The sequence below is a fragment of the Platalea leucorodia genome (genome assembly GCF_965183815.1).
Source record: "Platalea leucorodia genome assembly, chromosome: Z".
Lineage (NCBI taxonomy): Eukaryota > Metazoa > Chordata > Aves > Pelecaniformes > Threskiornithidae > Platalea > Platalea leucorodia.
In genome coordinates this window covers 93061054-93088820 of record NC_138858.1, presented here as the reverse complement: position 1 = coordinate 93088820, position 27767 = coordinate 93061054, and the positions used below count along the sequence as shown (strand labels likewise).

The 27767-nt window shown below is 60.7% G+C and overlaps 1 protein-coding gene across 5 annotated transcripts; it reads right to left on the bottom strand.

The window, feature by feature from the left end:
* Positions 1-1514: 1514 nt before the first annotated feature.
* LOC309602719 (pleckstrin homology domain-containing family A member 2-like) lies at positions 1515-24565 on the bottom strand. Of its 5 annotated transcripts, none has more exons than XR_014230708.1 (13): positions 24481-24565; positions 19664-19827; positions 18625-18681; positions 16571-16619; positions 15203-15300; positions 11101-11241; positions 7839-7985; positions 7630-7698; positions 7413-7483; positions 6328-6391; positions 5313-5390; positions 2444-4896; positions 1515-2220 (listed from the first exon to the last, which is right to left on the bottom strand). XR_014230708.1 is itself a non-coding variant. In XM_082336574.1 (13 exons), exons 3-13 carry the CDS (start codon positions 19802-19804, stop codon positions 4552-4554), a joined length of 1260 nt encoding a protein of 419 aa, XP_082192700.1. In that variant the 5' UTR covers positions 19805-19827; positions 23689-23787; positions 24481-24526; the 3' UTR covers positions 1515-4551. The 5 variants fall into 5 exon arrangements, 4 of the variants coding, with proteins under 4 accessions (XP_082192700.1, XP_082192698.1, XP_082192701.1 ...); XM_082336574.1 differs by adding an exon at positions 23689-23787 and having other exon boundaries at positions 1515-4896; positions 24481-24526; XM_082336572.1 differs by having other exon boundaries at positions 1515-4896.
* Between the last annotated feature and the right edge of the window lie 3202 nt (positions 24566-27767).

Genomic DNA, 27767 nt, shown 5'->3' with positions numbered 1-27767 from the left:
CCCTGCAGCCGTTTCCATTTGGCGAATTTCTGCCTGTGTTACTTCCACTTCTGTCTCCGATGGAGCTGCAACGGGGTTCAGTTTGGCCGGGAATTCTGCCTGTTCCAGTTTTGGTTTGTGGTTTATTGCAACAACTCCTCCTCTCCGGGGAATGGGGCTTCTATCCCATTTAGGTCACAAGTAGTCTGAATTTGGCGGCTTCGAATAGGTCTCAGGGCGCTGGGGTGGGGGGAGGCTTCAGCATGAAACTACCACATTCTTCAGACCAGGGGAACAACAGGGCTGAAAAGCCCACGGTGGGGAAAATATTATGCAGTGAGCCAGAAGGAAAAAAAATAACCACCCCACGTGCAAAAGCCTATCGTCATTAACATCTCCCCACGTCCTCAGCCCAGCAGCTGCCAGCTAACAGCAGGACCTCCAATTCCTCCCGTGTACGAGGCCGTCACGGACTACGCCGATGAACACCGGGGGTATCGGTGCGACAGCGTTCCTCCTGCCCGCGTATTCGGAAAGGCAAAGACAGTTGTGGCTTCCCTGCCGCTGCCGCGCACTCACCCCCTCGCACACCCAGAACCGAGCTGTGTGCAGGGCAGCAGCGCCTGTGCCCGCCTCACAGATGTCCCCAAGAAGCGTGCTCCGCCAGTTCTCACTGGAAAATGTGATGTGAAAGCAAAAATAAATAGTAACAAAGTGTCTAAACCAAGAGTTTTATTGGGACATACCTTTCCCATGGAAGGGCTCAAGAGGAGCGACAGCTGGAGCTGTCTTATCATCAGCGATAAAATGAAACTTGCTCCTCGGGCTGGGAGGATGCACGCCGCCTGCAGACGGACCGTTTCTGCTCCAGCCTGCCGCGTTCCTTGCCAAACACACGCCCCGCGAGCAAGGGATGCTTCTCGCCCGGTTAATCTTTGTCCCCTTGTTTTCTAGCAGTGACAAACAAGATCAAAAACGTTTTCAAAGCAGAGGCCACGATGGCCCTTCACCCTCCCCTCGGTGCTTTGCCCTGCTGGAGCCGGCTGGGGGCCGGGGTGTCCGGCGGGGTGCCGTGGGGCATGGGGTGCCGTGGGGCGGGCAGCCCAGCTGGCTGCAGCTCCGCAGTGGGAGCCCCCCAGGGGCTCCAGCCACAAGTGTGGCACAAGAGACAGCAGGCAGGACTTTGGCAGCTCCGTGCAGCATCCCTAAAGCTCCCCCAGCACACGATCGCTGCTCCCCTTGCACGGGGGGAGAGCACCCGCTGGTAACATTCAACCCCCCCAGTAAGCATTACCCAAAATACACAATGCAAACAGACAGCCTGGAAAAGCAACTGGGATTTCCTTATTTATTTAAAAACAGAAGGAAAAAAGGGCATTCCATCTCCTGCAGCCAGCATTTACAGGCGAGGGGTGGGAGGCGGGTAACCGACACCACGGGAGCCACGGAGCATCGCCCACGCGAGGCACCCCGGCCCTAAGAGCACTTGAAATCCCCAGCCGGCACTCGCAGACACGGCTGAAACCGCTCGGAAGGTTTCATAGAAAAGAGCAAACCCATCTCTCGCACCACTCTTTCCGCACAAGATTCCTTGAACCTACACACATCCCTAGGAAAGCGGGGAAACTCACAGCACACGCTTCATTTTCAAAAGGGAGCAGCTACAGGGGGGACACGTTCATCCCCACGCAGGAAAGCCGGGAAGCAAACGCAGAGGTGAGGGGACACCAGTTTGCTTTAAAACAATGCTGCAAAGCTCCACTGAGGTCTGCCTGCATCTGCCTGGTCCTTGGGGATGGGAGAGAAATTCCTCCTGGCAACACCACCTGCATCACGGATGGGTCTGGAGCCCGGCTCCACTTGGAACGCACTCGTTGCAGTCTCGCACGCAGCCTTTACGCTGTCCTGGGAGGGTGGGAACGAGGAACGGGAATGTCGCAAGAGCGCTGGAGCCACTGGTAGTTTGTCCTCCTGGATAATTAACCCTAATTGTGCAACAAGCTTCTGCTTTACCATCCCAGGCCCGAGGAAACTTTGCAATTATCAAGCAACAAAAAACCCCTTGGTACTCCGTGGTTTTGAAGCCTTGCACAAAGTAACCATCGTCCCTCCGCATTTGATCTTTTCCAGAAATGAGGTCAGAGCGCTATCACCAAATGCTCTGGCTCTATGATTGATAGGCTTACCAAGCTATTAACACATTTTTGAAACACCACGTTATGAGCCAAACAGCAAGTCAGCCTAAAAAAAAAAAAAAAAATTTCAAACACTAGTGCAAATAAAGCAAAATGGAAAAGAAAAAGGAACAGCATGGTCTAGGTTTCTACAATTAAATAACAAATACACTCAGCCAGTACCGTTTGCATCGATTGCCACTCGTTTTCATAGTTTCAGTGTTCCCCAGCACCCCCACAACCCCGCTTTGAGCCACTCTTACCCCCGCACTGGGAGCTGCCCCATGCACCTTCCGCTGCCCCGGGCTCCAGCAGAGCTCGGCTGGAGCAGCAGCCCCTCCAACAAGGAGGGATCGATGCAGGAAGATGCAATTTTCATCCTGTTAAGATCCATCGGGCTAATCAACGCCTTGGAGATCCACTGATAAAGCTCCGCTCGATCCCAGGCTGAGCCTGAGCCAGGCTAAAGCATAGCTGCCAAACAGCTGGAGAGCTGGAAAGGGCAGGGACAAACCAGATTTTTTGCTCCTGGCGAGCACGTTGAGCTGATTTTGCAGAGCAGAGAACATGTAATGACACAAAAAAAAGAAAGGAAAAAAAAAAAGAACAGGTAACTAGTCCACAGTGAGGGGAAGCCTTGTTAACTCCAGACCACTCCGTGCAATGCTAAGCGTGCAATGCTAAGCTTGCAATGCAGCTCCCGCAGCAGCCACCCGGATTTATCAGCTGGATGTATCTGAGCTGGCAGAGAGCACGCCCGCGTCCGACACAGGACGCGGCGGTGCAGCTGGGCCAAGGCAAGCGCATGTCAAAGATGCCACGTGCCCGTCAGCAGGGCCCCGCGCAGCCGCCGGGCATCGCCTGCAGCCTTGCCCGGAGCTCCGGCGCCTGGCCAGGGCACCGCTGCTGCCTCCTGCCCGCGGGGCTCCGCAGCTGGGGACGCCCGCAGAGCGCAGCAGCTTAATGCGAGGGATGCCTTCGCTTGCTCATTTCGGCTTAATGCAATTCTGGACTAAAGCTTCCCTCCCCGAATGCGTGCTGCTTTCTGCGGTGCGCGGTCACCGCCCCAGCCAACGCTCCTCGCTCTGCCTCCTTGGGTCTGGGTAAGTCAGGCCTGAACGAGAGCCCGCAAACGAAGGACGAAGCAGCACCTACGCCTGGGTGGGCTTGATGCAGCTCTCGCAAAGTCACACCGACATAACCCGCTGCTGCCAGCAAGCAAGGACGGAGCGGTGCGTCCTCGCTCGCTACCAAGGATTACGCATGCATCTCGGGGTGAAGCTATCAGACGATCTCTTGGGAATACCTGAATTTTCTACACGCTATTTATCACACCTCCTACAGGAGCTGGTTTGGTTATATGATGAGTTCACGTTGCTCTAAAAACTTCTGCTCGTTCTTGTTCCAAGGCAGGCAGCAGGCGAGTTGGTCAGACGAGTCTTCCCAGTTTCATTTACACACTCGGCTTTCGTTGCTTTTTTGCTAAAAGCACTTCACCACCCAGGCACGACTTTCTGGTGCCCAGATGTATGCGGTGCAAAACCGACACCGTACCTGAGGATCCTCCCGGCTCCGGGAGCCGCCGCTGCACCGGCTGCCTGCCCGGGCTCGTGCTCAGAAAGTACCAACAAGCCTTTCGGATGGGCTGAGCAGGGAGCCTGCCAGCGCCGGGGTTTAACAGTGGCCACAGATATAAAAAGACATAATTAAAAGCCAATAGCTTTGTTGATACATCACTAGTCAGGCAGTGCAAAGAGCTGATCTCCTAGGCAAAAAGTCATCAAAACGGGAAGTTGCAGCACGTCCCTTGTGCAGGCAGCTGGCGTCTCCCCGGCTCTGCCCGGGGAAGGCTGAGCAGCACGAAAGGGGAGAAAAAGGTTTTTCCAAACACAAGAAAGGCCACGCTCCCCTTCATGCCTCTGAGACCCCCTGCTGCTTCCTCCAGGCTTTGTTTTTGGGGGAAATTACGCAGTTGCAGAAGAGGATGCCCCCGCGCCAGGCTGCGGTGGGGAGCGGCGCTTCCCGCCCTGCACGGCGCGTGATGGCAGGCGCCCACAGGTTGCCCTGCCGGGATGCAGCTCCCGAAACACGGAGCCACCCGGGCTGCACCCAGGCCAAAGCCCAGGCCAGAGCAGGCAGAGACCCTGCTCCCCGGCAGAGCAGGGCGCCGGGACGCGGGTCCAGCCGGATCCTGTATCGCACGGAAGAGCAGCGGTGGAGGGAAGGGGCACTTCACCCCTGCCGAGATGACGGGGTGAGCTCAGTCCGAGGTGCTAAGCGGACGCGTGGAGACCAGCCATCCCGGGCCCGGCGCGGCCGTGCACCCCGAACCACCCTGTGGGGACCCTCGGCAGCCGGGGAGGCGGCGCAGGGAGCCGGGGGGTGGCTCGGCGCCCGGTCAGACATCAGAGGTCCGGATGCTTTCATCGTCCAGGTCGAAGGCGAACGGCTTCTCCTTGAGATGCTGCGGCTCCGACTTGTGCCGCACGCGCTTGCCCAGCGCGGCTCCGGCGTCGCGCTCCGTGAAGGCCGGCATGAACACCGAGTCTCTCAGCAGTGCGGGCGACTCCTCCGGCGCCGGCTGCTTCCCCTCCGCCTGCGGCACCGGGGTCCAGGGCTGCCAGGAGGAGGTGGAGGGGGCTTTGCACAGCGCTCTCCTCTCCTCCGCTGCCTGCCTGTGATGGGAGGGGGCTGCGGAGCCCCCGGGCTTCACCATGGAGGTGGATCTCATGAAGGAGATGTCCTGCAAGGACAGAGGCAGGGTGAGCCCTGGCTGGGGTTGGGTTTGTGCGTGTGCAACTGCTGTGAGCAATTTGCAAAGCCCTGGGGACCAGGACCAGGCCCTTTACATGCTCTGCAGGGGTGGGGGGGGGAACCAAGCAAAGTGAAAGTCTGAATGAAATGGCTCTTTGCCCCCAGTCAGGCTCTCGCTCGTGCCTCGGAGCGGAGCAGGGTTCACACAGGCCCAGTTCGATGACTGAATCTCACTTTTCAGTCTTTTTCAAGGAAACCTTTCCAGGGACTGGCAAACCAACCCAGAGGGATCTCATCCTGGAAACGGGCTAACCGAGCGCTTACACAAGCCACTGAATAAATATCTTGTACACTGGCATGATCTTCATTTGGCACCAAATATGAAGCAGAAAGGACATGACCTACCCTCGGGCGGGTTTTCAGGGCCTGGACTGCCCCTGTGATTACTTGGATCCAGCTGTGCATGTCCTCAGGGCTGTCTGCCTGCAAAACACACCAGCCCGAATGAGACGTTGCCTTCTGCAAGCCCCCGGCGCAGCCAGAGCGGATCCCCGCCGCAGCGAAGCGGGGGCGCGCAGATGGACAGCCTACCGCGGCTCCCAGTATATTTGCTCCTAATTTACGCTTGCTTAAAAATCACCGCAGCACCCCATCTGCCCCCAGCAGAAGGGGAGTCGCTCTCCACATTGCAGCATTTTTATATCAGGAATAGATAAAGCATTTAAGGAAAAAGAAAAAAATTGTTGGGTGTTACCAATCCTGCCCCTGCACTGGCAGAGGCTTGGGGTCCGCGTCCCACCAGGAGCCCGCCCGGGGCTGCGCTCCCCGGGCAGCGGGGTTTGGGGCTTTTGCCCGTGCACGTGGGGATGTGCATGCACGGCGCGGCACAGCACGGCGCAGCACAGCACGGCGCGGCACAGCACGGCACAGCACGGCGCGGCACAGCACGGCGCGCTGGCTGCTCTTCGGGGACTGCCGAGCGCTGGGGGGGGGCTGCAAATGCCGAGAGCAACGTGCACAGCGTCCCCCGTCTGCTGCCTCCCCCTGCCCAGCCCAGCCAGCAACGAGGAGACCACTTTAACACCCCTCCACGGCAGAGAAGGGCCGGCCAAATCCGCGGGACAGGGGAGGTGCAGAGGCAGCCCCGCGCACTCGGGATGCTCATCGGATCGCCCTGTGCTTTTGTCTCCGCTTTTTCCTGCTCGCACAAATAGCCGCTAGTATAAATAAACCCAAGGGGAGAAGTGAAACCGCCTGGCAGTTCTCCCTCACCGCCCGTGCCCCGACGCCGGGCGAAGCCGTTACGAACTCATCTGCTTGCGTTCGCTGGGGGACGGCCCGTTTGCAGAGCGTGGCTTGCACGAGCTGTCGAGAGCTGAACGTACCGCGCAGCAAAGCAAACCCGCCTGGGCTGCCTCACCTGGATGTAGAAGGTTCTGGAGCTCGTTATGATTTCAAAGAGGTTGTCCCGCATCAGGAGGTCACTAGAAAGAGTGAGAAAGAGACGGTCACTACCCAGAAGTCATCATGGACGGAAAAAAAAAAAAATCCGTATTTACCCTCATCTCTAGAATGTGCTGGAAAACCATATTGAAGGCGAAACCATGGGGAAAACCATATTGAAGGCGAACGTTGGATCTCATTGGGATTTTGAGAAGACCCCAGCTCCCCCGAGACCTTCAGCTACAAATACACTCTAGCTTCTGCAAGCCCCTGCCTTTCCCCAGACCCGTAATCCACCTCGTTTACAGCTCATTTTAAATGTGAACTTTCTACTACTTATCAAGAATAAAAATTCAAAGCGAGATTAATAAAATACATTTTTACTTTAGCTAAAGAGGTTTGTTTCCTTAGTTCATTTTCCATTGCAAGTCTTCAAGTTACTTTGATTTCATCAGCGTTTGCTGCAATAAATCGTTCCCGAGACATTGTGCAGCCACCTGCGCTTGTTTAAGGCAAACGCCTATATACGGCTGTCGGCAGCTTTGGGAACACCTTTGTTCTTCTGTCACACGATGCTATTTACTGTGCAGGGTCCTATTTACTGTGCAGGGCCCGTGCTCCTTAATCTATGGAGATAAGAGAGCTGTAGGAGCACGCCTGCCCAACAGAGATGGCTATCAGCACCAGAAGAACAGAGGACGGACAATATCCTGCATCCAGCCACATTTCCCCGACCTGCTCATGGAGCTGAAGGGGAAGAAAGTTCTTAGAAGCAAAACAGAGAGGCGACGTTTGGGTTACAGGGTTGTAAAAGACACACGAGCGGCAGCGCAGCTCAGCCTGGCCCCGGCTCGCAGCAGCAGCCGCTGCTCGGGGCCCCTCTGGGCTCCCCAAAGGAGGGAGCCGAGTTCCCTTCCCGCCCTCCTCCGGTTCAGCTCCTCGGGGAGCTGCTTTCCACCGGCAGCCGGAGCAGCCGGAGCTCCTGTGAGCTGCTCCGGCCCCGGCACAACCCGGGGCTACGGCAGGAGCTGCAGTCCAGGGAAACACGGATGGGAGCGTTACCCAGACTTGACCAGGCACTCGTGGGTCTTGCAGACGTCCTTCAGGAGAATCGAACGCAAGGGCTCCTTGTCCTGTGGAGACGAGAGGAGACGATGATGGGCTTGGCTGGCCCCTGGGGCTGGCAGCACCGGGACGTGCCTCCCGCGGAGCCACCCGCGCCGGCCGGGAGCGCAGCAGCCCCAGATCTCTGCTTGGGAGCAGCCAGTCCCAGGCTCACCTGCTCACACTTGTAGTAACTGATGGAAAATTCATCCAGAACGAAGAACCGGCGCTTCCAGCTCTTCCTCTGGAAAAGAGAGGGGGAAACCACTGGGTGCTGGGCTCTGGCGCTCTCCCCACGCTGTTGCTGTCTGGCATCCAGAGCATCCCCAGAGCATCCCCGACCCACGGGCTGAGCCCGCGGCATGGGGGACCCCCGGCACTCACCACGTTCCCCTGCTTCACGCAGTAGCCGCTCTTGAGGATGGGGGGCCCGGCGGGCGGCTTGGCGGCCGAGGTGGGGATGTAGCTCTGCGAGCGCCGCAGCAGCGGGTGGGCGGCCACGTCGCTGCCCTCCCCTCCGTCCCCGCCGTTCTGCAACCGGGGAGCAGAGAGTTACCGGGGAGCAGAGAGTTACCGGGGAGCACAGGGAGAGCAGGGAGGGGAATTCCCTGCTAGAAGGCAGGACACCTGAGCTGGAGGGAAAAGCAACCCGAAGCAAACCCTGAGTGCAGCGCTGCGTGCCAAGGGCTAATTGCAATGCCTGGACACAAGCAGGGGAACGCACCAGAGTAGAGAGCTGATTTTATCTCGCTGCGTGCAGCTTTTCAGACTGCTGCCCGAGTCGAATTCACTATTTAGGCATCCACATGTTAAAAACAATGTTAAGAAATTGAAAAGGCTACAGAAAAGCCACAGAAGCAATTTGAGGGCTGAAGAAAATCCCTTGCAGCAGGGGAGTGAAAGGACCTCATCTGCCTGGCTTATCAAGCACCGAGAGGTGACTCGCTGCCCCACAGACCCTCTCGGGGGGAGATGCAAGGTACCAGGAGCTCTTTCATCTGGCAGAGGGAGGCAGAACAAAAACCACCAGCTGGAAGCTGGAGCCAGAAAAACCCCACGTTAGAAAGCAGGGATGCTTTCCAACTGGAGAAGGTAATATATCATGGGAACAAACTGCTCAGGAAAGCCGTAAAGTCTCCGCTCCACATTTTCACAGCCAAATTCTCCCAAAAGAAACTGGGATGCTTGGAGTTCAGGTAGAAAACTCACACTTCCCCTGGCCCTGAGCCATCTCTCCCCAAGCACAACACTTGCCGCTATGAGCGTGGCGGGGCTGCGCACGTGGCCGTGCATCCAGCACCCATCCCCTGGCTCACCCGAGCCCTTCCCAGTGCATCCCAAGGGCTGGACCCTGTCCCGCTGCCAGCATCACCCCTCTCTCCCCGCACCGCCCCGTCCCCCGGCAGCACCCTCCCTTCCCCCTCGGCAGCACAGAGGATGGTTGAGACGAAACATCTGCGCTCATCTCCTTCCCCAGTCCCTCCAACCCCTTCCTCCAGCTCCGCGCTGAGGTTTGAGAATTGCCATGGCAGCCGGGGTGGCTCTCACCGCCACCAGCCTTATATGGCACCCGCGCCGGTGCAACTGCCGGTGCGGTTAACCAGCGACCTGCCCGCGCTGCTCCTTCCAGCACCTTCGAGAGGCTGCTTTGGTTTCTCCAGGACAGAGAGAAGCAGCCATTTGGCTGGCCCCAAACTGCCGCCTGGCACCTCCGCAGAGCGGCGGAGCAGAGCTCCAGCCTGGCCGGGAAGGGGAAGCCGCCCGCCGCCCTCGCCTGGGCCGCACCGGCGCTGCCCAGCGTTACAGATGTACGTGTCCAAAACCAGAGACGGGGATGCTGCTGCAATGGGGGGCGTTACACCCAGGAGCCGGGGTGATGCTGCTGGCCGGTCTGGGGGTGCAGCTGGAGCGTGGGGTTCCCCCCTGCAGTCCCAGAGCCGCGGCGGGGCAGCCCTGACCGGCCCGGGCAGAGCCGGGAAACCACGGACGTGCCCAGGAAGCTGCAGGGGAGGAACAGCCATTGCACACGGGGCAATCGGCAAGGAACGTGGTCCAGCAGCTGATGCACCACCTCTTAAAAAACCCCTCCGTGAAAGAAAGAAGTTGGGCGAGGGCTGAGGATGGAGCTCGCGGCTCTCGGGAGGTGGTGGCAGGGAGGAGAGGGAGGCAGACTCAGGAGTCTGGCGGAAAGAGCAGCTTTAACCGACTGAAACAAAAAAGAAAAGGCACAGGGCTGGCTGCTGCCGCTTGTTTGCAAGCAGGCGGCCGGGCTGTCCCAGCTGCAGGCACACAGGGAAGCAGGGGGGAGGCACAGCCTTCCCTGCCCTTCCCCACCCCATGCACGGGGCCGAGGGGCCGGCAGCGTCCCACGGGGCAGTGGCACCGGGAAGGGCCCGTGGCACCGGGAAGGGAGAGCTGCTAGCCCAACCCCGGGAGCAGCCCCGACCCCACGCACCTCTGCACCCCACACACCTCCCACCCCGCTCCCCGACAAACCCTGCGGCCAGGGAAGCGTTAAAAACGCCTGCCAGCAAAAAAACGCTGCAATGATCTAATTCTCTGCTCTATTTTTAGTGCTGCCACTGATAAGAGCTGAAGTGAGACCCAGAGCCGGATGAGCGCCCAAAGGTGGGAGACACGGACGGCCATGTGCGCAGCCGGCTACGTGCCGAGGGAAGGGGGTGCGGAGCCACGGCGAGCGGTGCCAGCCACCGCCTCCGGGACGGGTCAGTCCCTTCGGCTGCATTTATAGGGGCAGCAACACGGGGTCCCTCTGCCCCAGGCACCTCGATGGGGGATTTGGAGCCAGGACGGGTGGGCGGATGGTGCGGGATGGCCAAGAAGCCGAGCAGATTCCTCGCCTCCTCCTCCTCACACCCCCTCGTCTCATCACACTTCTGAGCGAGACAAAGGATAGGTGCTACAGGGTGCTAAGTGCAGCTATTTATACACCCCTGAGTGGGAAGGGTTTGCAGGCACTGAGTTTCCAGAAATGAAAGCGCAAACCAGCCTCCCCAACAGCTCAAACCAGCAACTGCCTCCAGCCCCACGGCTGGACCTCCCCAGACCCCCGGACCCCGCGCCCCAGCCCAGCGCCATGCCGGGGGACCCACGTCCCCAAGCTCCACTGCTCCAACGTGGGGTTAGAGAACGACAGAGCCCACCGCTGCTGCGTATTAACAGTATTTCTCCACCCATTGCGCTGCTCAGCAGGATGCTAAAGGAATAATAACGCCCAGACACCCGCTTTCCCTCTGCTCTCCCTTCCCACAGCAGCAATCGGACCCTCACTTGCAACAAGTGATTTGCAGGCCCAGCCACCCTCGCTCCGCTCGACTCGGAGGGCAGCACGCCCTTGCGGGCAGGGCAATGACGGCAGCAGACACAAAACCCAGCGGGCAGGGACCTCTCAAAGCCCGGCTCAAGCACCGAAGGGCCGCCGGCAGCGAGGTGCAGGAACATCAAAGCAGGGTGTGGTGGAAATGCCCTCGCCCAGCTACGCATGGAGAAACTGCCACCTTCTCTGCTTATCCCCATTAGGAGCTGCTCTTAAAACACGGGGAACAGAGAGAACAAAGCGGGGTGCTGGCGTCGCAGGGATTTTACCCCCAGGATTTGGGACGGTGCACAGATCCTGCCAGCTCACCTGGTTGATGGGCGTGTGGACCACCACCCCCCCGATGATCTCGGTTTTGTAGGCAACCTGGGGCTTCCTCTCCTGGGCCTGGGGCACCACCGGAGGCTTCGCGATCTCCGTGGCCGGTGGGACGCTGCCGCCCTTTGGCACCTACGGGAGAGAGAAAGGGGGTGAAGGGTACAGGTGTGACCACACCGGGCAGCCCCACACCTGCACCGGGCACCATCGTCTCTGTCCTCCCAGCCTAACTGCAGCAATGTCCCTTTAAAAAAAATAATATGATGAAAAAAAATAATAAATGAACAAGCCACCCCAATTAAGGAGGGTGTGGGCCCCACCCAGGTGGTTTGCAGGAGGTGCTGAGATGGGAGATGAGAGGTGGTGAATAATTAAGCATCACCTCACATGAGTCTGCGACTCGCCTCTGCAGCCCGATGTGTTTGTGGGACACTTGCTCCTTTAATTGTCCCTGCTCTACTGCGGCTAGGCTTAACGATGAGCTCCCGTCTGCCTAACGAGGCTGGCGGCACGTCCGCAGGGGCGCAGCGGACGGCCGGGCGCTATTTTACGCACCGAACGCCTGCGCGTCCTGCACCAACGCGCAGCCGGGCAGGTTGTGCCTCTGCGGCGAGTGGCCCCGCATCCCCGGGCAGAGCCTGCGCCGCGGGGACCCGGCTCCCGGCGTCAGCATCCTCCTTTTCCCCGGCCCAGCTCCTGCCCTCCGGCACCCGGCTCTGCACAGAAAGGCGGGTTTCCAAATTTTCCTTCCCAAGTCTGCACTTCCACTTCTCTAATGCCATTAATCGGGGTCTCTGGCTCCAACCCACCCTCCTGCCTTCCACCTCACACTGCACAGGGAGCGACGCGCGGTCCTCTCCGTGCAAACCTCACCACGCATCGGCTGCGGCTGGGCAGAGCAGAGCTCTCAGCTGCTCTGAAGTCCCTCCCGAGGCAGACGGCTGGACTCGGGTTTAGGCTGAGATCTGGCTTAAGTCTTGGGGGGCAGAGGCCTGTGCTAAGACCTCACAAACCCGCAGGCAGGAGAGGGCTGGCAGGAGAGGAGGAAGGGCCAAGGACGAGATCCCGGTCACCCCATGAGCATGCTGCCCGCGCAGAGCCCTGGGTGCTCTCCAGCAGGCAGGCTCGGCTGGCGGGGCAGGCAGCACCAGGCAGGGGACAGGCAGCACCAGGCAGGGGACAGGCAGCACCAGGCAGGGGACAGGCAGCAGCGGCAAGTTCAGGCGCCATCGCTTCCTGCTTCGGAAACGCCGCTGCCGTGCGAGCGAGGGGCCAGGCCATGGCAGGCTCCCGCACGCCTGCGCTGCACGGCCCCGCGCAGAGCACCGGTGCCCGCGGGCACCGGCACGTACCACCGCCTGCCCCGGCAACGCGGGCGAGCTCGAGGCGGGTGCGTGGCGAGGCTGGGGAGCCGGCACAGGCCGCCCGGCCGGAGGAAATGGTTTCACAACGCAGATGCAGAGACATTGCATGCACGGGCAGCAGTGCAGAGAGAAGGAGCTGCATCTCTCTGCAGGCAGCAGTGCAAGGGGGAAGGTGCTGCTCGGCGCCTGGCACGGGGCAGCGCTGCTGCCAGCTCGAGCCTCCTCGTGCAGAACTGAGCCGAGTCCCTTGTCACGGTCACACCAGCCTGCTGCACGCCTTCAGCCGCCAAGGCCCTGGCTACAAAGACAGCATGCAGGGTGAGGAAACACAGGAACCGATTTGCCAAGAGCAGAGGAGAAGTCTCTGTGAGAAGCGGAAGCTGAACCTGGATTTCTGTACCAGGAGCAATACCCGAACCGCTGCCCCATCCGTCTCATCCCACCGCAGCGAGTGGCTCGGCCGGCGGCGGCGTGCACCGAAGACACAGCGCACGTGAGCGTGCTTGGTGGGATGCACCCCCTGCCCAGGAGCCCGGCAGCCCTGCAGAGCCCAGGGGAAAAGGGAGCCCTCTCAAAGGCCAGAGGCTGGGAAGGCTCCAAACCCCGCCGACAGCCAAAACATCTCCCCATGCCCTTCTGTGCCTCTCCAGCCACGCCAAGGCGATGAAGCCGCTGCAATTTGGAGCCGCCCAAGGAAACCCAGGCACAAATGGAAGCTGCAGAGCGGGGAGAGGGATTTCCCACGCAGGGCAGAGCGGCAGCGTCACCGGCATCCCGGTAGCCCTGTGTTTCCCAGCCAGCCTGCGAGAACTCCTCCCTGCAGGGCTGGATGAGCCGGTCGGCCAGCCAGGATGCAGCCAGAGTCGGGAAGGGCTGGCCAACATCAGGGTAGGAAAATCACTGCGGTTTCTTGCGGGAACTGAAGATGCGTCTCTTCCTAGCAGCACACCGGCTCCCGCCCCAGCCAGCCTGGCAGGTCAGCAGCACGGGCTGCCTGCAGGCCATTACCCCGCGGGAAACTACCCCGCTGGTACACCCAGACAAATGTCGTCGGCAGGCTCTCGTTACGACTCCTACCCAGTTTTGGAGGCGGGTTTTTTGTAGCCAATATCACCTGAACCCAGAAGAGAGAAGGTACAAGCCAGAGCCCGTGCAGTCAGTCTGGCGGCTTCAGGCACAGAGGTTGTCACATTTAAGGTATTTGCAGATTAAAAAAAAAAGAAAATGCAAGCCAAGTTTGGTCTTGTAGATGAGTTTCCCACAGGGACTACAACACGGCACTCCAGGGATTTCAAACAAAAAAATCAAAGAAAAAAGTTATTTGATAGGCCCCAATTCTAAACTGTTTGCCATGATTTTCCCTTATATTTAGTTTACAAACCACAAACAATATGCATCAGCGCGTGATCTAGTAAAACCCTGCTAGCATTAAACACTGGCAACACGGCTAATGCCAGCTACGCCGAAGCCTGCAGTGCCCCCGACCCTTTCGCAGGGATGCCCCGCATCCCAGGCCCAGGAAGACGCCGTCCTGGGAACACCCAACCCGGGAGCCCCGGCGTACGGGCGCTGCCCACTGAGCATCAAACGCAGAGCGTGCAGACGGGGCTTCTGCTCCCGCTGCCTGAGAGGGAGCACAGCAGCACCCCTCATCGCCAGGAGCGCCGGGCAGCTGAGGAGCACAGACTCCGCGAGTTGCCGGGTCAGTGACCATTAATTTACGGTTATACGAACACAACAGTAAGCGAGAGGAGATGGCAGACAAACTCCTTCGGATCCGGGCACAACCCGCCCTGCGATGCCCTACAGTGCAGGGCATTTGCTACCCCTCGTTACAAGCCCTAGCGTTCCAGGAGGAATAAAAATTGAGTAAATAAATTACGGAAGCACAAGAAAGATGCCCTTTGACAGCCACAGCGAGGGGTGGGTTACGGGTATCCCAGCCGACAGGAGGCAAACGTCCCCGGAGCAGGCGGGGATGGGGACAGATCCCGCAGGACCTTCCCCAGGCTGCGAGTGCCGTCCCCCACAGCAGCTGGGCAGGGAGCGCGAAGATGCGCGAGCAACCAGCGGCAAAGTAAATCCTGGCTAGCAGGACCCCGGGGATGGTGGAGGGAAGATGTCCCGTCCGAAGCCAGACCCCTGAGAGGGGTCACTGCGCAGCTCCGGCCTCGTGAAGGGATGCGGCGAAGCCGTCCAGAGCCACGCGCTAAAAGGTTGCATGGCCAGCACATCCCTCCTCTGCTCGGAGCGCTTCTCCCTCAGATCCAAACCAGCCTGGCCCCGCGCGCTGGCAGAACCCCACGCAGCCCCGGGGCGTCTGCGTAAGAGCCCTGCTCTCGCAGGGCCATCCGGGGGACCAGGGCACGCTCCCCTGGGAACGAGGTGGGTTTCTGCTTCACTCAACAGCAAAACAAGGGATGCGCCAGAAGCAGAGCAGGCTCCAGGAGGAGGACAAGAGACCGCAGCCACCAGCCGAGAGCTGCGCTTCCATCCTTCCCCGGTGCAGCCTCCGCGCTAACCCAGGAGAAAGCCTGGCAAGTTTGGCACCGACCTGCTCCCAGGCTGGGGACAGCCTGGCCACCATCGCTGCTCCTCAGGTGGGACCGGGGAGGCGATGGAGGGGAAGAGCACAGCAAGAAGGAAAAAGCACAGCTCCTCCAGGCATTTATCGAGTGGCCCATCGAGGAGGACGCAGAAACACCAGAGACGAGCGTAATGCAACCTACCGTGATCTTACTGGCCCGGTTCAGTGCCTCCACCCAGTCCTGCAGGTCCTTCTGATCACTGGCTTGTAAGAAATAGCGCTGAGATAAAGCATTGATAACTATCAAAGGAGGGAACAAAAAGAAGAGTTAGGGAACCCCGTTCAGTGCTTAGCATTATTAAAACAAATGAAAGATAAATCAACCAGACAGCATCTCTCGACGCCCAGTCCCAGAGCGATTTGCAGATATCAATCTCGTAACCTCTCGCATGGAAAAGCGGCCAAGGGGCCAGCGCTCGGGCATGGAGGGGGGACGTGGTGGCTGGTCAGCCGGATCCTCGCACCAGAGCTTAGGGAGGGCAGGGCTGAAGCCAGGCTTAAACCAAGGCTGTGGCACAGCCCAAACTAGGACTTAATCTCGTGCTGAAGTTACCCCCTCGCACGGGGCATTGGAGGGCCCCTCGGGACTTCCTTCACTCGGCACTCGGGTTTTCACTCTCATCCGAAACGTTGGTGCGAACCCCAAGCGGGGTCTGGGAAGCTCCTCGGGGACGCGCTCCCCGCAGGCTCCCCGGCGAGCGCTGCCTGCTGGCCGGCAGCCGGGTGGCTCAGAGGAACCTCTTGGAGGATTTCGGCACCAAAAAGCCGGAGAGATTTTTAACTGCACAAGATCTTGCTGAAACTCCGAGGAGCCTTGCGCCCCGAGCTCTGCCACACCGGGCTCCTCCGGAGCAGCCCCGTCCCCGCGCGGGAATACACCACGCGCTCTGGTCTTTGTCTTGGCCTCCATCCCTCGTAGTAAAGTATTGCAAAGGCAACACCGATCCCCTGGGACAAGCATGCGCTCGTGCTGTCATTTCTGTTGCTTTAAACCTGAGTTCACGGCTCACGCACAAGGCACTGAGGCAGCGTGAGTCGGGCTGAGGCCATCTGGGGTGAGGGGGAATTGGACACAAAACACCCCGTCCTTGCACCAACAGGAACAGAAGCTCATGCTGGCATTAAAATGGAAAAACAACCCTGTATTGCACAATGCGGTGCAGCACAACGGGACACACGGAAAGGATTCAGGAGCACAGCAAAAGCCGGGGTCGGCGCAGGGGACCGTCACAGAGGGGACCCACAGAGTCCTGCCTCCCTCACTGGGCTCTGCCCACGCATCTCGCGTCGGGGGTCAGGGTGACAGGGCCACCTAACGGGGCCGGGGCCCCGCGCTGGCCCTCAGGCACGATGGGCGCTGACGCATCCCCTTCCCTCCCCGACCGCGAGGATGCTGCAGGCAGGGTCTGTCCGGGAGGGCTCACGGGGGAGGCAGCTAAGCCACAGCCTCCCACGGTGGGGGGTCCTCCCTGGCAGAGCCCCGCCACGGCCCGGGGTCCCCCTCACTCACCAAAGCAGAACGGAGTTTTCGGCTTCTGTTTCGGCGTGGCGATGCTAACCTGCAACAGAGCAAATTAAAGAAAAAATTAAAGACAATAGTGCAGGCTAACGGCACGCACGAGAGCTGGAAGCTTCCATCCGCACACCCCTGATGGAGGGGAAGCCGGTGTTCCCCGAGCTCCAACCCAGTCCGCACTCCCGGTTCATCCGAGCCCCCGTCGAGCACCGACGCTGCAGCGTGAGCGCGGGGCCGAGGAGCGAGCGCCCGGCCGCTGGCACACCGCAGGCTGCAGCCTCCTTACGCTGCGCCCAGCAGCCGCTCCGGCCGGAGGGGAGGCATCACCTGCCCTCCCCAGCCCTGCAGTTACCCCGGCTGCAAACAAGGAGGAGAGCCGGCCAGCTCATCGGGGAAAACGAACATGGGTGGCGGGCAGGGCCCAATTAGCTCGTCTTCCTCGTGCACCTCCGGGTCGGAGCCCTGCTGCGTGCCACCGCCGCAGCCCGCAGGGCACCGCTCCCCCCCCAGGCTCCGCCGCCCCCGGGAACGGCCGGGCAGGACCCCCAGCAGCGCGGATGCTGGGCCGACGGCCAGCGCGCTCCTCGGGGCGCTGGCGCATCCCCTGCTCACGAGGACGCCGCGGACGGCGCGAGCCCGGGAGCTGCAGCGCAGCTGCGCGAACTCTCGGGAACTGGCCCGTATCGGATGAAACGCAGACCACATGCAGCAACGAACGCGCGGTCCCAGGGGAAGGTCAGCGCGGAGACGGGGCTTTCATCTCCCGCCGTCCCCCCCGGCGCTGGCTGCACTGTAAAGCAAAGAACGGAAAGCTTTCAAAGGCCTTGAAAACGCGAGTTTCTGCTGGACTAACACAGTCACTCTTGTCAGCAATTAAGAAAATTGAGGGAAAATAGCAGTGGTTTCTCCCTAAAGAGTAGGAATCATTTATATAAGAATACTCCTCCCCGGGGCTCCAAGCACAGCATTCATGGAGTATTTATTCTGACAGGCTTCCTCCTTCAGAGCCAGTCTATAATGCTTTAAATATGTTTTCTCAAGCAAACCTCCATTTTTCTGGCGTATTTACAGTTGGTAGTTAAAGCCGCTGGCATAACCCAATCCTGAAGTTTGTGACCAAATGCTGTCCTACAGCAATTTTCATTTAGACTAAAACGTATATAATTTATAAGTGAGGTTCTTTCCGAAATGGGGAAGGCTCAACCTCCCAGCGTTGCTTCATCTGTGCTTAATTTATAAATCATGATTCAGCAGGAACAGAGAGATCTGTCCAATTCTTTATCCGGCTCCAGTACGGAGCTGAGCCCGGCGCGGCGGCCGCAAGCCCCCGCTCCCCCCGGCAGCGGCAGCCGAGGGGCAGCTCGCGGGAAAAGGATGGTGGCACCTCCGCTTGCCGCAGCCATGCTCGCAGCCACGGCTCCGCGCGTTCCAGCTGCCCTCTAAGCACAGGGGAGAGGTACTGGTGCCCCCGAACCCATCGTGAAAGGGACCTTGGGACCGTCTCTACCTCCCCATCTGCACTGGGTCTGATGAGCACCCTCCCGCAGACCTTGGGCTGCGGCGGGAGGCACCGCGCCAGGGTTACGGGGACTGAGTGCCAAAGCGAGAGGGGCACCGCGGTGGGAGCACAAAGCCTGGCTCGGTCCGGTACTGGAGCAGCAACACCGAGCTGACTGCCAGCCCCGCGTCCAGCTCAGGCTGACACCATGCTCCCGTCCCCGCTCAGCCCCGGCCGCCCCGCGTCCTTCCTCCCGGCACAACAGTTCCTCTTCCTCCTGCACCCCGACCTCGCAGCCCGTCCCGTGCCAGTCCACAGAGGAAGGCGAACACCGGTCCCAGCGCTGGGATCAGCCGTGCTGCAGGGATGCTCTCCCCTTCCCACAGCCCCGCGCAGGCTCCCGTCCCAGGGAGGATGGCACGGGCTCGGGCAGGACCAGGACCTCGCCTCGGGTGCTGCCGGGGCGAGCCATCGCCTCTCCCGGGAAGGCCGCACGGATAAGGGGACAACAGGGAGCGTTCATTTTCCCTCTGCCCCACCCCGACATTACCTTGGAGATATAGGTCAGCTGCAGCGATCCGACAGCACCCGCACCGATGGCCAGGTTCTGCAAAACATTTAATGAGCAATGGGAGTTAAATGACAGGGAGAAGGCAAAAGAGGCGAGCCAGGCTGTCATTTAGCGTCGCTGGGGGTCAGGCGGCAAAAGCAACAGCCATGCTGCCGGCCTCGGCCGCTTCCCTCCTCGGTGCACCTGGTTCATCTCGCACCCTACCAGCAGCTGGGACCAGCCACGCTGTGCTGCACCCAAACGCCGTGCCCTCCTCGGTCCCGCTCACCGCCCCGTGCAGCGGCACCTCAGGTGCGAGACGGGCTCCGACTCCCGCCTCGCGTAGCCCAGGAGCAGGAGGCTGTGCTAACACCGGCCAGGCGGCCGCACGCTTCCCCTTCCCCTTTTAACAAGGCAATGCAGAATCTGCTGCAAGATGCTCTTCAGGAAGGCAGGTGCCTCCCCAGCCTACAAGCAGTGCCCGAGCACCGTGGGGTTTCCAGGAGGGTCTTCCTAGAGCTCAGCTTCGGCTTTTGCTCTTTTGAGCTTGACCGCAAGCGCTGGGGCAGCTCCCAGAGACATCGGGCACGACACGCACAGGCTCCATCTCCCCCAGCCGCCCAGCTCCTCATGACACCGCTTCCAAGATGACAAGCATTTCTAGGATAACCTCTTCTCTTGTTATCGCTGTCTCTACACTAAGACACAAGGGAGAGGTAACACCTCCCATGGGCACAGCATTTCTATAGGCTCCTCCAGGCTACCAGTGGCTCCTGGTGGGGTAAGCTGCTGCTGGGGTGCTCCCGGAATCCACAGAAGTCGCGGCGGGGCTGCTCTGCTGGAGCTTGGCCGTGGCTGCACCCAGCCGTGGGAGACCCCCGCAGACAACCAAGGCAGCAGACAGCATCCTCCTTCGGGGACCCGGAGGAGATGCCTCCACCCGGGCAGCCCAGCGGGGAGCCCGAGACGCAGCTGAAGACTCGCTAACGACTTCCAGGGACGTGCCCAGCGCGAAGCTGGGAGCAGCGCGGGAACCTACCTGAGGGTTGTCCATGTACCACAGGAGGCAGTTGGCCTGGGTGTCCAGGATGAAATACCTCCGCAGAAACTTGCCGCAGGTCTCATTTTCTTCAATGTCCAGGAACCCGCAGATACGGTTCTGTCGATCCAAGTACGGCATGCCGGGCTCCTTCTCGCATCACCCTGCGGAGAAGGGACAGGCAGGGAGAGGTGGGTGCTCTGCGCCCGCAGCCCCAGCTCCCCAGGGGAGCTCCTGCTGCACCTACAGCCATCTCAACCCACCACAGCCACAGGCGCTGGGATGCCAGCGCAGTTGCTCAGCCCCCATCTGAGCTCGCAAGAGGGAGAGGGAAGGCACAACCTGCCAGGGCTGACCCAAACGAGCACGTTAGCTGCTTCCCCTTGCTGAAAAATGAGGTGTTTGCATAAAGGCGTTCCTCCCCGCAGAGGTGCATGTGGCTCCCCAGCCCCGAGAGCCACCAACCCCACCGTGTCAGGAAGCTCAAGAGGCGTGAAAGCCCGCACGGCGCTCGGCGGAGGGTCTGGGGCTTCACTCCTCGTCCAGCTCCCCCCTCCGCATCTTGCCCCACGGTTGCCGGCCGAGCTTCCTGCAGGTGCAGTTTCCCAACCTGCCCAAACCTCCTGCTGCCTCTCCCAGGCCTCCCCAGCCCACGGCTTAACACACGGAAAGCAAAGTCAAACAGCCACCGCCGCGCGTTCGCACCACGGGGAAGCTGCCAAACGCAAGCGTCACCCAGCACGCCTTGGCGAGAAGAAGGGGTGCCAACGTGCCGGCCCCGGGCGCAGGGCAGATCAGACCAGCGAGCAGGACCAAAATAGCTCAGTGAGGAACCGCAGGACTTTGGAAACCTGGGAGCTGCAGATGGACTCAATCACTGCACGCTGCTGAACAAACGCTCGCCGGCCCGGCTCCGAGCCTGCTCATGGCACAGGGCAGCACCACGGCCACCGGCACATCCCAGGGCAGCGAGAGACCGAGGCCGAGTGACAGCCCTGGGCCCCAAACTGCCTCTGTCACAGCGGCGGTCGCATCCCACCGAGCTGCCCTCCAGAGAGCTCAGCAGCGTGGGACAGCCCCGTGCCACAGCTCGGCCCACCGAGAGAGGACAAAGCAGCCACAAAGGATTTGATGTGAGACACCAGGTCCCTGGGAACCGTAATAAAAAATAACCCCGAAGCGGACTGCGCGCTAGAGAGAGCCCGAGCACACTCCCAGGAAATGGAAAACAATCTGCAACTCCAGCAGAAAATCTGTGCAGCCAGGATGCCGAGTCAGCAGGGAAAACAATGACCCATCGCCGCGGGGCCAAGCCGTGTCACCAGGTCTGCCGCGGGCACGGACCCTCCCCGGCGCTGTCCCCCAGCCGGGGCGAGCCAGGCGGTCACCTCCAAGCTCACCTTGGCCGCAGCAGCTGCAGAGGAGCGGGGCTGGGCTGCGACACCGACCTCCCAGGCAGCCACGGCACAAACCCGCTCTGCAGAAGCGGGGAGAAACGCCGTGCCCAGCCTGCCACAACACGGGCACGGGGCACGACGGCCCTGAGCAGCCAGACTGGAGAGCACGGCAGCCGCGGTGCCCGTAAATAGGCTTTGCTTGCGTCCCCCGTGGGCGCAAGACGCGGGGGAGCCCGAGCATCGCTCTCGGTCACCCCGCAGGAGCAGCAGCAGTCGCTTTGAGTCAGCGGGAGTGGGTGCACGTTGCCACCGCTTTAATTTGGTGGCAGCTCCCACCCACCTTGCACAGCAGAGCTGGCTGCAGAGCCGCGGCGAGGGGAGCCCCTCAGCACCCCTGCAATGGGGCTGCCCCGGCAGGCTGCGTCTCTGCACCGTCACTTCCAGCCCCACGCAGGCAGCGAAAGCAGCACCGAGAGCCGCGGGCGGGCAGGACACGTCCCTCCGCCCGGGCAGAGCCCCCTCGCCACGGCCCGGGTGGACGGGCAGGGACGGAGACAGCGGTTACCGAAAGGACGCGAGCTGAACCTGGTGCGGTTTGTCCGGTAGAAGAGGGGTGACTCACGCAGGTGCCAGAAGCGGAGGCTGCACAAATAAAAGATCTCATGCAGAAAAGGAGGAAATACTATTTTTGAGCTGAATAGCTGCAGTGGAGTGGGGCCCTGAGAGGCAAGTGTTGTGCAAGAGTTGTGGTGCAGCTGCAAAGGTAGAGGTGGCAGAAAACAAGTCAACCTGCTGTTAGGATCTCAGAGTTTATCACCAGCGTCTCAGAGATGGGTATCAGGGCTTTGCTAAGAGGGAAATCATACTGCTTCAGTACAAGAGATGGTTTTAAAACAACACGTTTGCCCTGATGCAAGGGTTATGTGGGCACTTCACATTTTACTGCTTTTTTGTGGGGTTATTTTTGTGGGCGGGGGGAAGCACCCAGAAAGCAGATTCCCCAGTGCCTTCAACCATACCGACATGTTCAGACCAGGCCTCATAAATTACCTCTTCCTCCTGCTGCTAACAAAAGTCCAGAGATTTCTGCTTATGAGAGGGATGGGAAAGCCGAGGTGTGCCGCAGGCAGCCCCGGGACGAGCCCCCAGCCCCTCGGGACACCTCCCGGGACTCCCTACGTTCCCCCCGCCATCCTTAATTAATTTGGGCTCAAAGCCCACAAACCAGCTCAACTCTTCTGTGCGAGCTGCCCTCGGATTGCACTTGGATATGCAAAAAAACCTTTGGACAGAGGAGACTGCAACTGCTCCCGTCTCTGCCCTCCGGACCAGGCTCCCCGCAGCCAGCCAGGCTCCCCGTCCCCTCACACCCCACCGCCTGCGGGACGCAAACCGTCTCTCTCCTTGCAGCCACTGAGAATTGCGCTTTTCCATAGGGAAAGGATAAAAGTAGCACCCCCAGCGTGTGGGTATTTGGTCCCCCTGCTCAGGGACTCCGGGAGGGCTCAGTTTGCACTAACGTTTACTATTTATACAGCACTTCGTAAACTCAAAGTCTAAATATTTTTTTTATGCGAGACCCAAACTTGTGTTTGCTATAGGAAGGACCGAAGATGAAATCTGAGGGTGAGGATAAGAGGGACCGAAGGTAAGAAGGACCTCACAGAAAACTGGCACCATTTAAAAGTCCGGATAAGTCCCTGAAGGCCTCGCAGCGAGGAGGCACTTCAGCTTCAGAGGACAACCTTCGTGGAAACACGACGGACATCACCCTGGCACTGGGCACGGGCAGCTGCGATTTACAGCCGATGCCCGCACCCAGTTCGTGGAGGCTAATCTGCCGTCCAGCGACGACCTGAACTCCCCAAGCACCGCGCCGCATCAGGCCCTCACGGTCCCTTTTAGGAATTTATGCCGTAATATCCCACCATAATATCAGTCATAATATCCCACCAAGAACAACCACCCTTTTCTAGCTCACTTAATGAGATAACAAGAGGAATTGGGCTAGAGAAGGTTTACAGCAAAAATACCCTCTCGCCTGCCTCCCGAGACACAGGTAAGCGCTTCCCGGGAGGAGGCGGAAGGTGCAGGGCAGCGTCCGAACGGCACCCAAGCCCCTCTCTGCGGTCGCTGCTGGCTCAAAGGCCTCGTGTGCAGCCACACAGCCAGACTTTCCGGGAAGCACCCCCAGGACGCCAGCGCTTCCCCGCGCCGTCACGGCTGCCCGCGCCCTGCTCTGTCCCGCTCCTGGCACTCGCTGTGCCGCTACAGCCACGGGAGCACGACCACGGAAAGCCACAGCAGGAAAAGCCGACGCAACGGGAGACCTGGCATTCAGAGCATCGCAGCAGCGCTGGCCAGAGGCATCTCCTCAGCCCCTCGCTCCGCAGCACGGCCCGCTGCACCTGCAGGCAGTCGCAGCATCCTCCTCCTCCTCTCTCACGCCTGTCTGTCCCAGCCGCCCCGGTGCCGTTCGGGGCGCGGGGTCACCACCCTCATTTCACGAGGGCTCCAAGCCGCGACGCCCGCTGCCCCCGTGCAGCTCCCGGACAGCCCCGGCCGCGCGGGGCGACGGCGGCGAGCGGCAGCGGTTGCCGCAGCGGTTGCAGCAGTACTTCCTTTTACCTGGCCTTGCAAAGGAGTTTCCAGAGTTCGCCCTGCCGACGTCTATCCGGCGGCTGACACACGAGACAGATGGTGTAGGCAGAGCCCAGCAACTAACTCCTGCTAATTCCAGACATTTGCCTTAACGAAGTAATTAACCTGTTGAAAGGCAGGCTGGGAGCAGCGAGGATCCATTTCTTCATCTCACCACAGAAAAACAGGCAGGGGAACGCGCTCCGAAGCGCTGCGGATCCCAAACCATCCCCGCACGTTTGCTACCAACCCCGCAGACCCAGGGATGAAAGCGTGCAGCACCCCCAAATCTCCCACAGGGACCCCGTTCCCAAAACCCCAGGCCACCCCGGCAGGAGCAGCCCTCGCCACCTCCAGCTCCCTCCGTCCCCGCAAGCAACAACGCGCAGAAGGCACTCGCACCGCGGCGGGGAGGCCTCTTCCCACCCACTCCCACGGATGCTTCCAGCCGCTGAGCCGGGAGTTTCTGCCGCATCCCTGGACCCACGGACCGGTCCCACCACGGCTGCCCCCCCTCGGGGCCGGGCCCCCGGCTGCCCGCAGGCACAGCCGCCTCCCAGCGCCGGGGACGGGGGGGACCCGACGCCCCCGGCCGCCCCGACCCCGCGGAAGCCCCTTCGCGGGTGGGGAATCCCACGGGCTGGGTCGGAGGGAGGACGGGGACGGAGCAGCGAGGGGCCCCCCGCCCGCCCCGCGGGGTTCTCGAAGGAACGCCGAAGGGGAGCGCAGCCCACGGGCGGGACGGCGGCTCCGCGGACACGCGTGGGCCCCGGCACTCACCCCGCGGCGTCCCTGGGCTGCGCCCCCCGCGCATGGCCGGCGGAGCGGGCTGGGGCTGGGGCTGCGGGGCGCACGCCGAGCGGCGGCGGCGGCGGGAGGGGGAGGAGGAGGAGGAGGAGGAGGAGGAGGGCCGGGCGGCGGAGGGGGTGTGCCCCTGGCTCCGCCGTCGCTTTTTTCCGGGTTAATTACGTCTCCCATTAGCAAAGCCGGCCCCGGATGTGAGTGCGGGCCGGGTGGCCCCGGGGGGCGGTGGGTGGCCCCGGGGGGGGGGGGGCTGCGTGTCCCCCACCCCAAGCACCTGCAGCGGCAACGGCCACCGGCGGGGGGGCGGTGTCCCACCCCGGTCCCCACCCTGAGCCTCGCACCCCCGCCTCCGAGCCCCCCCGCCCAGCCCCGGGCTCGGGTCCTTCCTGGCAAAAGCCCCCCCCCGACTCGACAGAAGACCGCTCGGTAAATCTGCATCCTCCAAACAGCTCCCGCTCCGTCACCGGGATGCTTCGGCAAAGAGTTTCCCAGGCCCATCTCATGAGCTGCCCCTTGGCCCACGGGGGACCCTGGGGACAGCTGCATCCCCGCCGCGTGAAACTGCACCCCCGCGACCCTGACCGAGACCCCACCTGGGACAAGAGCCACGACTGCAGCCTGGGGCGCAGCGCCTGCGCTGCTAGCCGAGATGCTCAAAATAGAGAGGGGATTCTCACGCAAGAGAAGTTTCTAAGGGTAGGTACGCTTCAGTGGTCCTGCTCTACAGTTAGCCCGACACAAAGTCCCGGGGCTTCCGAAGCACGTGGGGCATCGTTACTGCTTTGCAAAACCTTTCCCTGCTCCCATGGCCTTGTTATGGCACGTAATAACAAATACAGCGGCGTCTGAGCAAATAGAAGCAAGCAGGTGAGAGCGGTGTGCATCTCGGAGGGTGAATTGCCCCAGCTTTTGCATCCGACTCTGGCCGATCACCACCGGTTTTGTTCATAGTTCAGTTCCAGGTCCTGTCAACCCAGCTACGCCTGTGAGTTCCCCCCCCCCCGAGTGGGGGTTTGTGAACGCTTGCACGTTTTCACACCAGCCTGAGGGTGCACCCGGATCTCTGGCTGTGCGCACGCAGGCTCGCAGAGCTCGGAGCCGGCGCTGCAAGCAGGGACGGAGGCCGGAGAGGGCGAGCTCCAGTCCGGACCCTACAAAAACACCGTGGCACCGACAGCGGTGCTGCTGGGAAAGAACAAGCAGCCGGTGGGGTTGGCACCCCACGCTCGCAGGGTGGGAGGCGTAAACCCTGCCGTGTAACGCAGCGGTTACGTCGGGCGTCCAAACCACGGCGCGCCGCTCCCCGAAACACTGCGGGCGCCCTCGCAGCGGGCCAGCAGTGAAATCTGTAAGCAGTTGTTCATGTGCTCCAGCACCTGGGCTCGTACAGCCCTGTGGTTCCTCCTCACCTGAGAAAACTGCAAAAATAAAGCCTGGAGTTAATAACCGATGTTTTGAGCGTGCGGACCACCGAAAGCGGTGCAAGTCACTCTTCCCCTTTGTGATGGCCTCGGGGTCCTTGCCACCTCCCTGAACCTCCCGCGCGGTGCCCGGAGGGAAGCTGCTCCTCGTTTTAAAGCCAAGGGCCATCATTCATGTACCGGGCCTGCAGGCGCTGCCTGGTCACCCAGAAAACCTCAGGGTTGCATCAGTCAGTCATTTGTTAGTCAATCGGCTGAGCCCGTCACCTACATCCGAAAGGTCCCTACATGGCTCGGGCCGATTTAGCCACCGAAAGTCGGTGGTGCTCCCACCCGCCCTGGGGATCAGCTCTGCAGGGTCCCCATCTAGGGACGGTCACCAGCTTTGCCGTTCCCGGGCACTGCAAATGACCCCAGCCTCCAGCTTCGTGCCCCTCGCTGCTGGTGTATTGGGGGGGGTCTTCCCTTTTTTCATGTTAAGGCAAGACTCTGGTTTTGAGGATCCAGTGCCATGCCTTTGAAGATCTTTTTCCCCCCCCAGAGCAATTACATGCTGTTCAGCGCTTGCTGTACTAAGTGTTGCTAAGTAAACATATTGCCTCAATCCTGAGCATTTCCTATGGCCTGGGTCATTTTTAGAACAAAGTTTTTTTTTCCCCCCCCTCTTCCATGTTGCAGAAGATTGCCTGAACGCTGTTACTGAAACCATGTGTGTTCGTTTCTGTGTGACAGCCGAAACCACAGTCTGCCACAGCAGAGAGCAGCCTCCAGCCCGTCGCAGAGACAACGCGCCGGGGCACGGCAGCTGAGGGCCCGCTCTCGCCAGGCTCTTACGCACGTGTTGGAGCGTGGCCTCGAATGGAGATGAGCTGCCCAGTTTGGGTCACAGGTCCCGCGGCAGCAGCGCTTGGGAAAGCTGCTGCCAAAGCTCAGGGTGGATTTGGGGAGTAGGAAACGCTCACTCCCCGCCCCGCGCCCCATGCCACCCAAGGCAGCGTAGGATCCCCGCGGCTGCGCCCTCGGAAAGTCCCTGCTTTCTCTCGGGAGCTGCATCTGGCCCCGAAGCACTTTCTCCCCGCGTGGGCGAAACCGATCCTGGTGCTGCCGGCACCACCGAGGGTGCACAGGGAGCCTTGCTCTCACAGACGCCGTGCAAGCGGTGCTTTCCCAGCATTTTGCACAAGAGGTTTTGGTGGTTTCCCCCCCCCCAGAAATTTCCTGTTGGATCCTGACAGGGCTGTTCACCCCATCTGTCCTCATTGAAAGCACAGCATTCAGCGCCATTAAAAAAATGCATCGTCCAGCTTCGTGCTGGCGGCTGCTCCCCTCGCTGCAGCCAGCCGACCGCGGCCACGCATCCCAGGAGCGGCTTCCCTCCCCGGTTTCCCCGTTGGGGCACAGTCCAGCCTAGCCCTGCCAGAAGCTGCAGCCCAAAACGCATCATTTAATAATTACACCAGGAGCAAAGAAGGGATGACCTCCCTCCGCATCTCCTCCTGCCAACACTCCGGGGAGCCCCAGCAGGACCGTGCATAATTGCGAGCCGGTGTACGCAGGGTGACTCTAGCTTGGATGCCCATTTTGCTGTGCAGGACAGAGCGGGGTTTTGGCATTGCCCCTCGGGTACCGTTCAAGGGAAGGATCATCCCTCACTGCAGCCAGGGCGCTGTTCCTCGCACTGCCCATCTCCCCACGCACGCGGGCGGCCACAGACCCTAAAGCCCACCCTCGCCCAGCTGCGAACACGGATGGAGCCGGAGCCTGACAGTGCCAAGCACTCCCTGTAGAGCTTTTGAAGGTGCTGTAAGGGAACCAAAACCTGAAGCACGAAAAACCACCAGT

Bases quoted from the DNA above. Each gene is read 5' to 3' on its own strand.
- LOC309602719 (XM_082336572.1), bottom strand. From the start codon at position 19,804: ATGCCGTACTTGGATCGACAGAACCGTATCTGCGGGTTCCTGGACATT. The intron at 18,682-19,663 runs GTAGGTTCCCGC...AATGTTTTGCAG, and splicing joins GGTACATGGACAACCCTCAG to AACCTGGCCATCGGTGCGGG. The intron at 7,699-7,838 runs GTGAGTGCCGGG...TCTCTTTTCCAG, and splicing joins GCGTGAAGCAGGGGAACGTG to AGGAAGAGCTGGAAGCGCCG.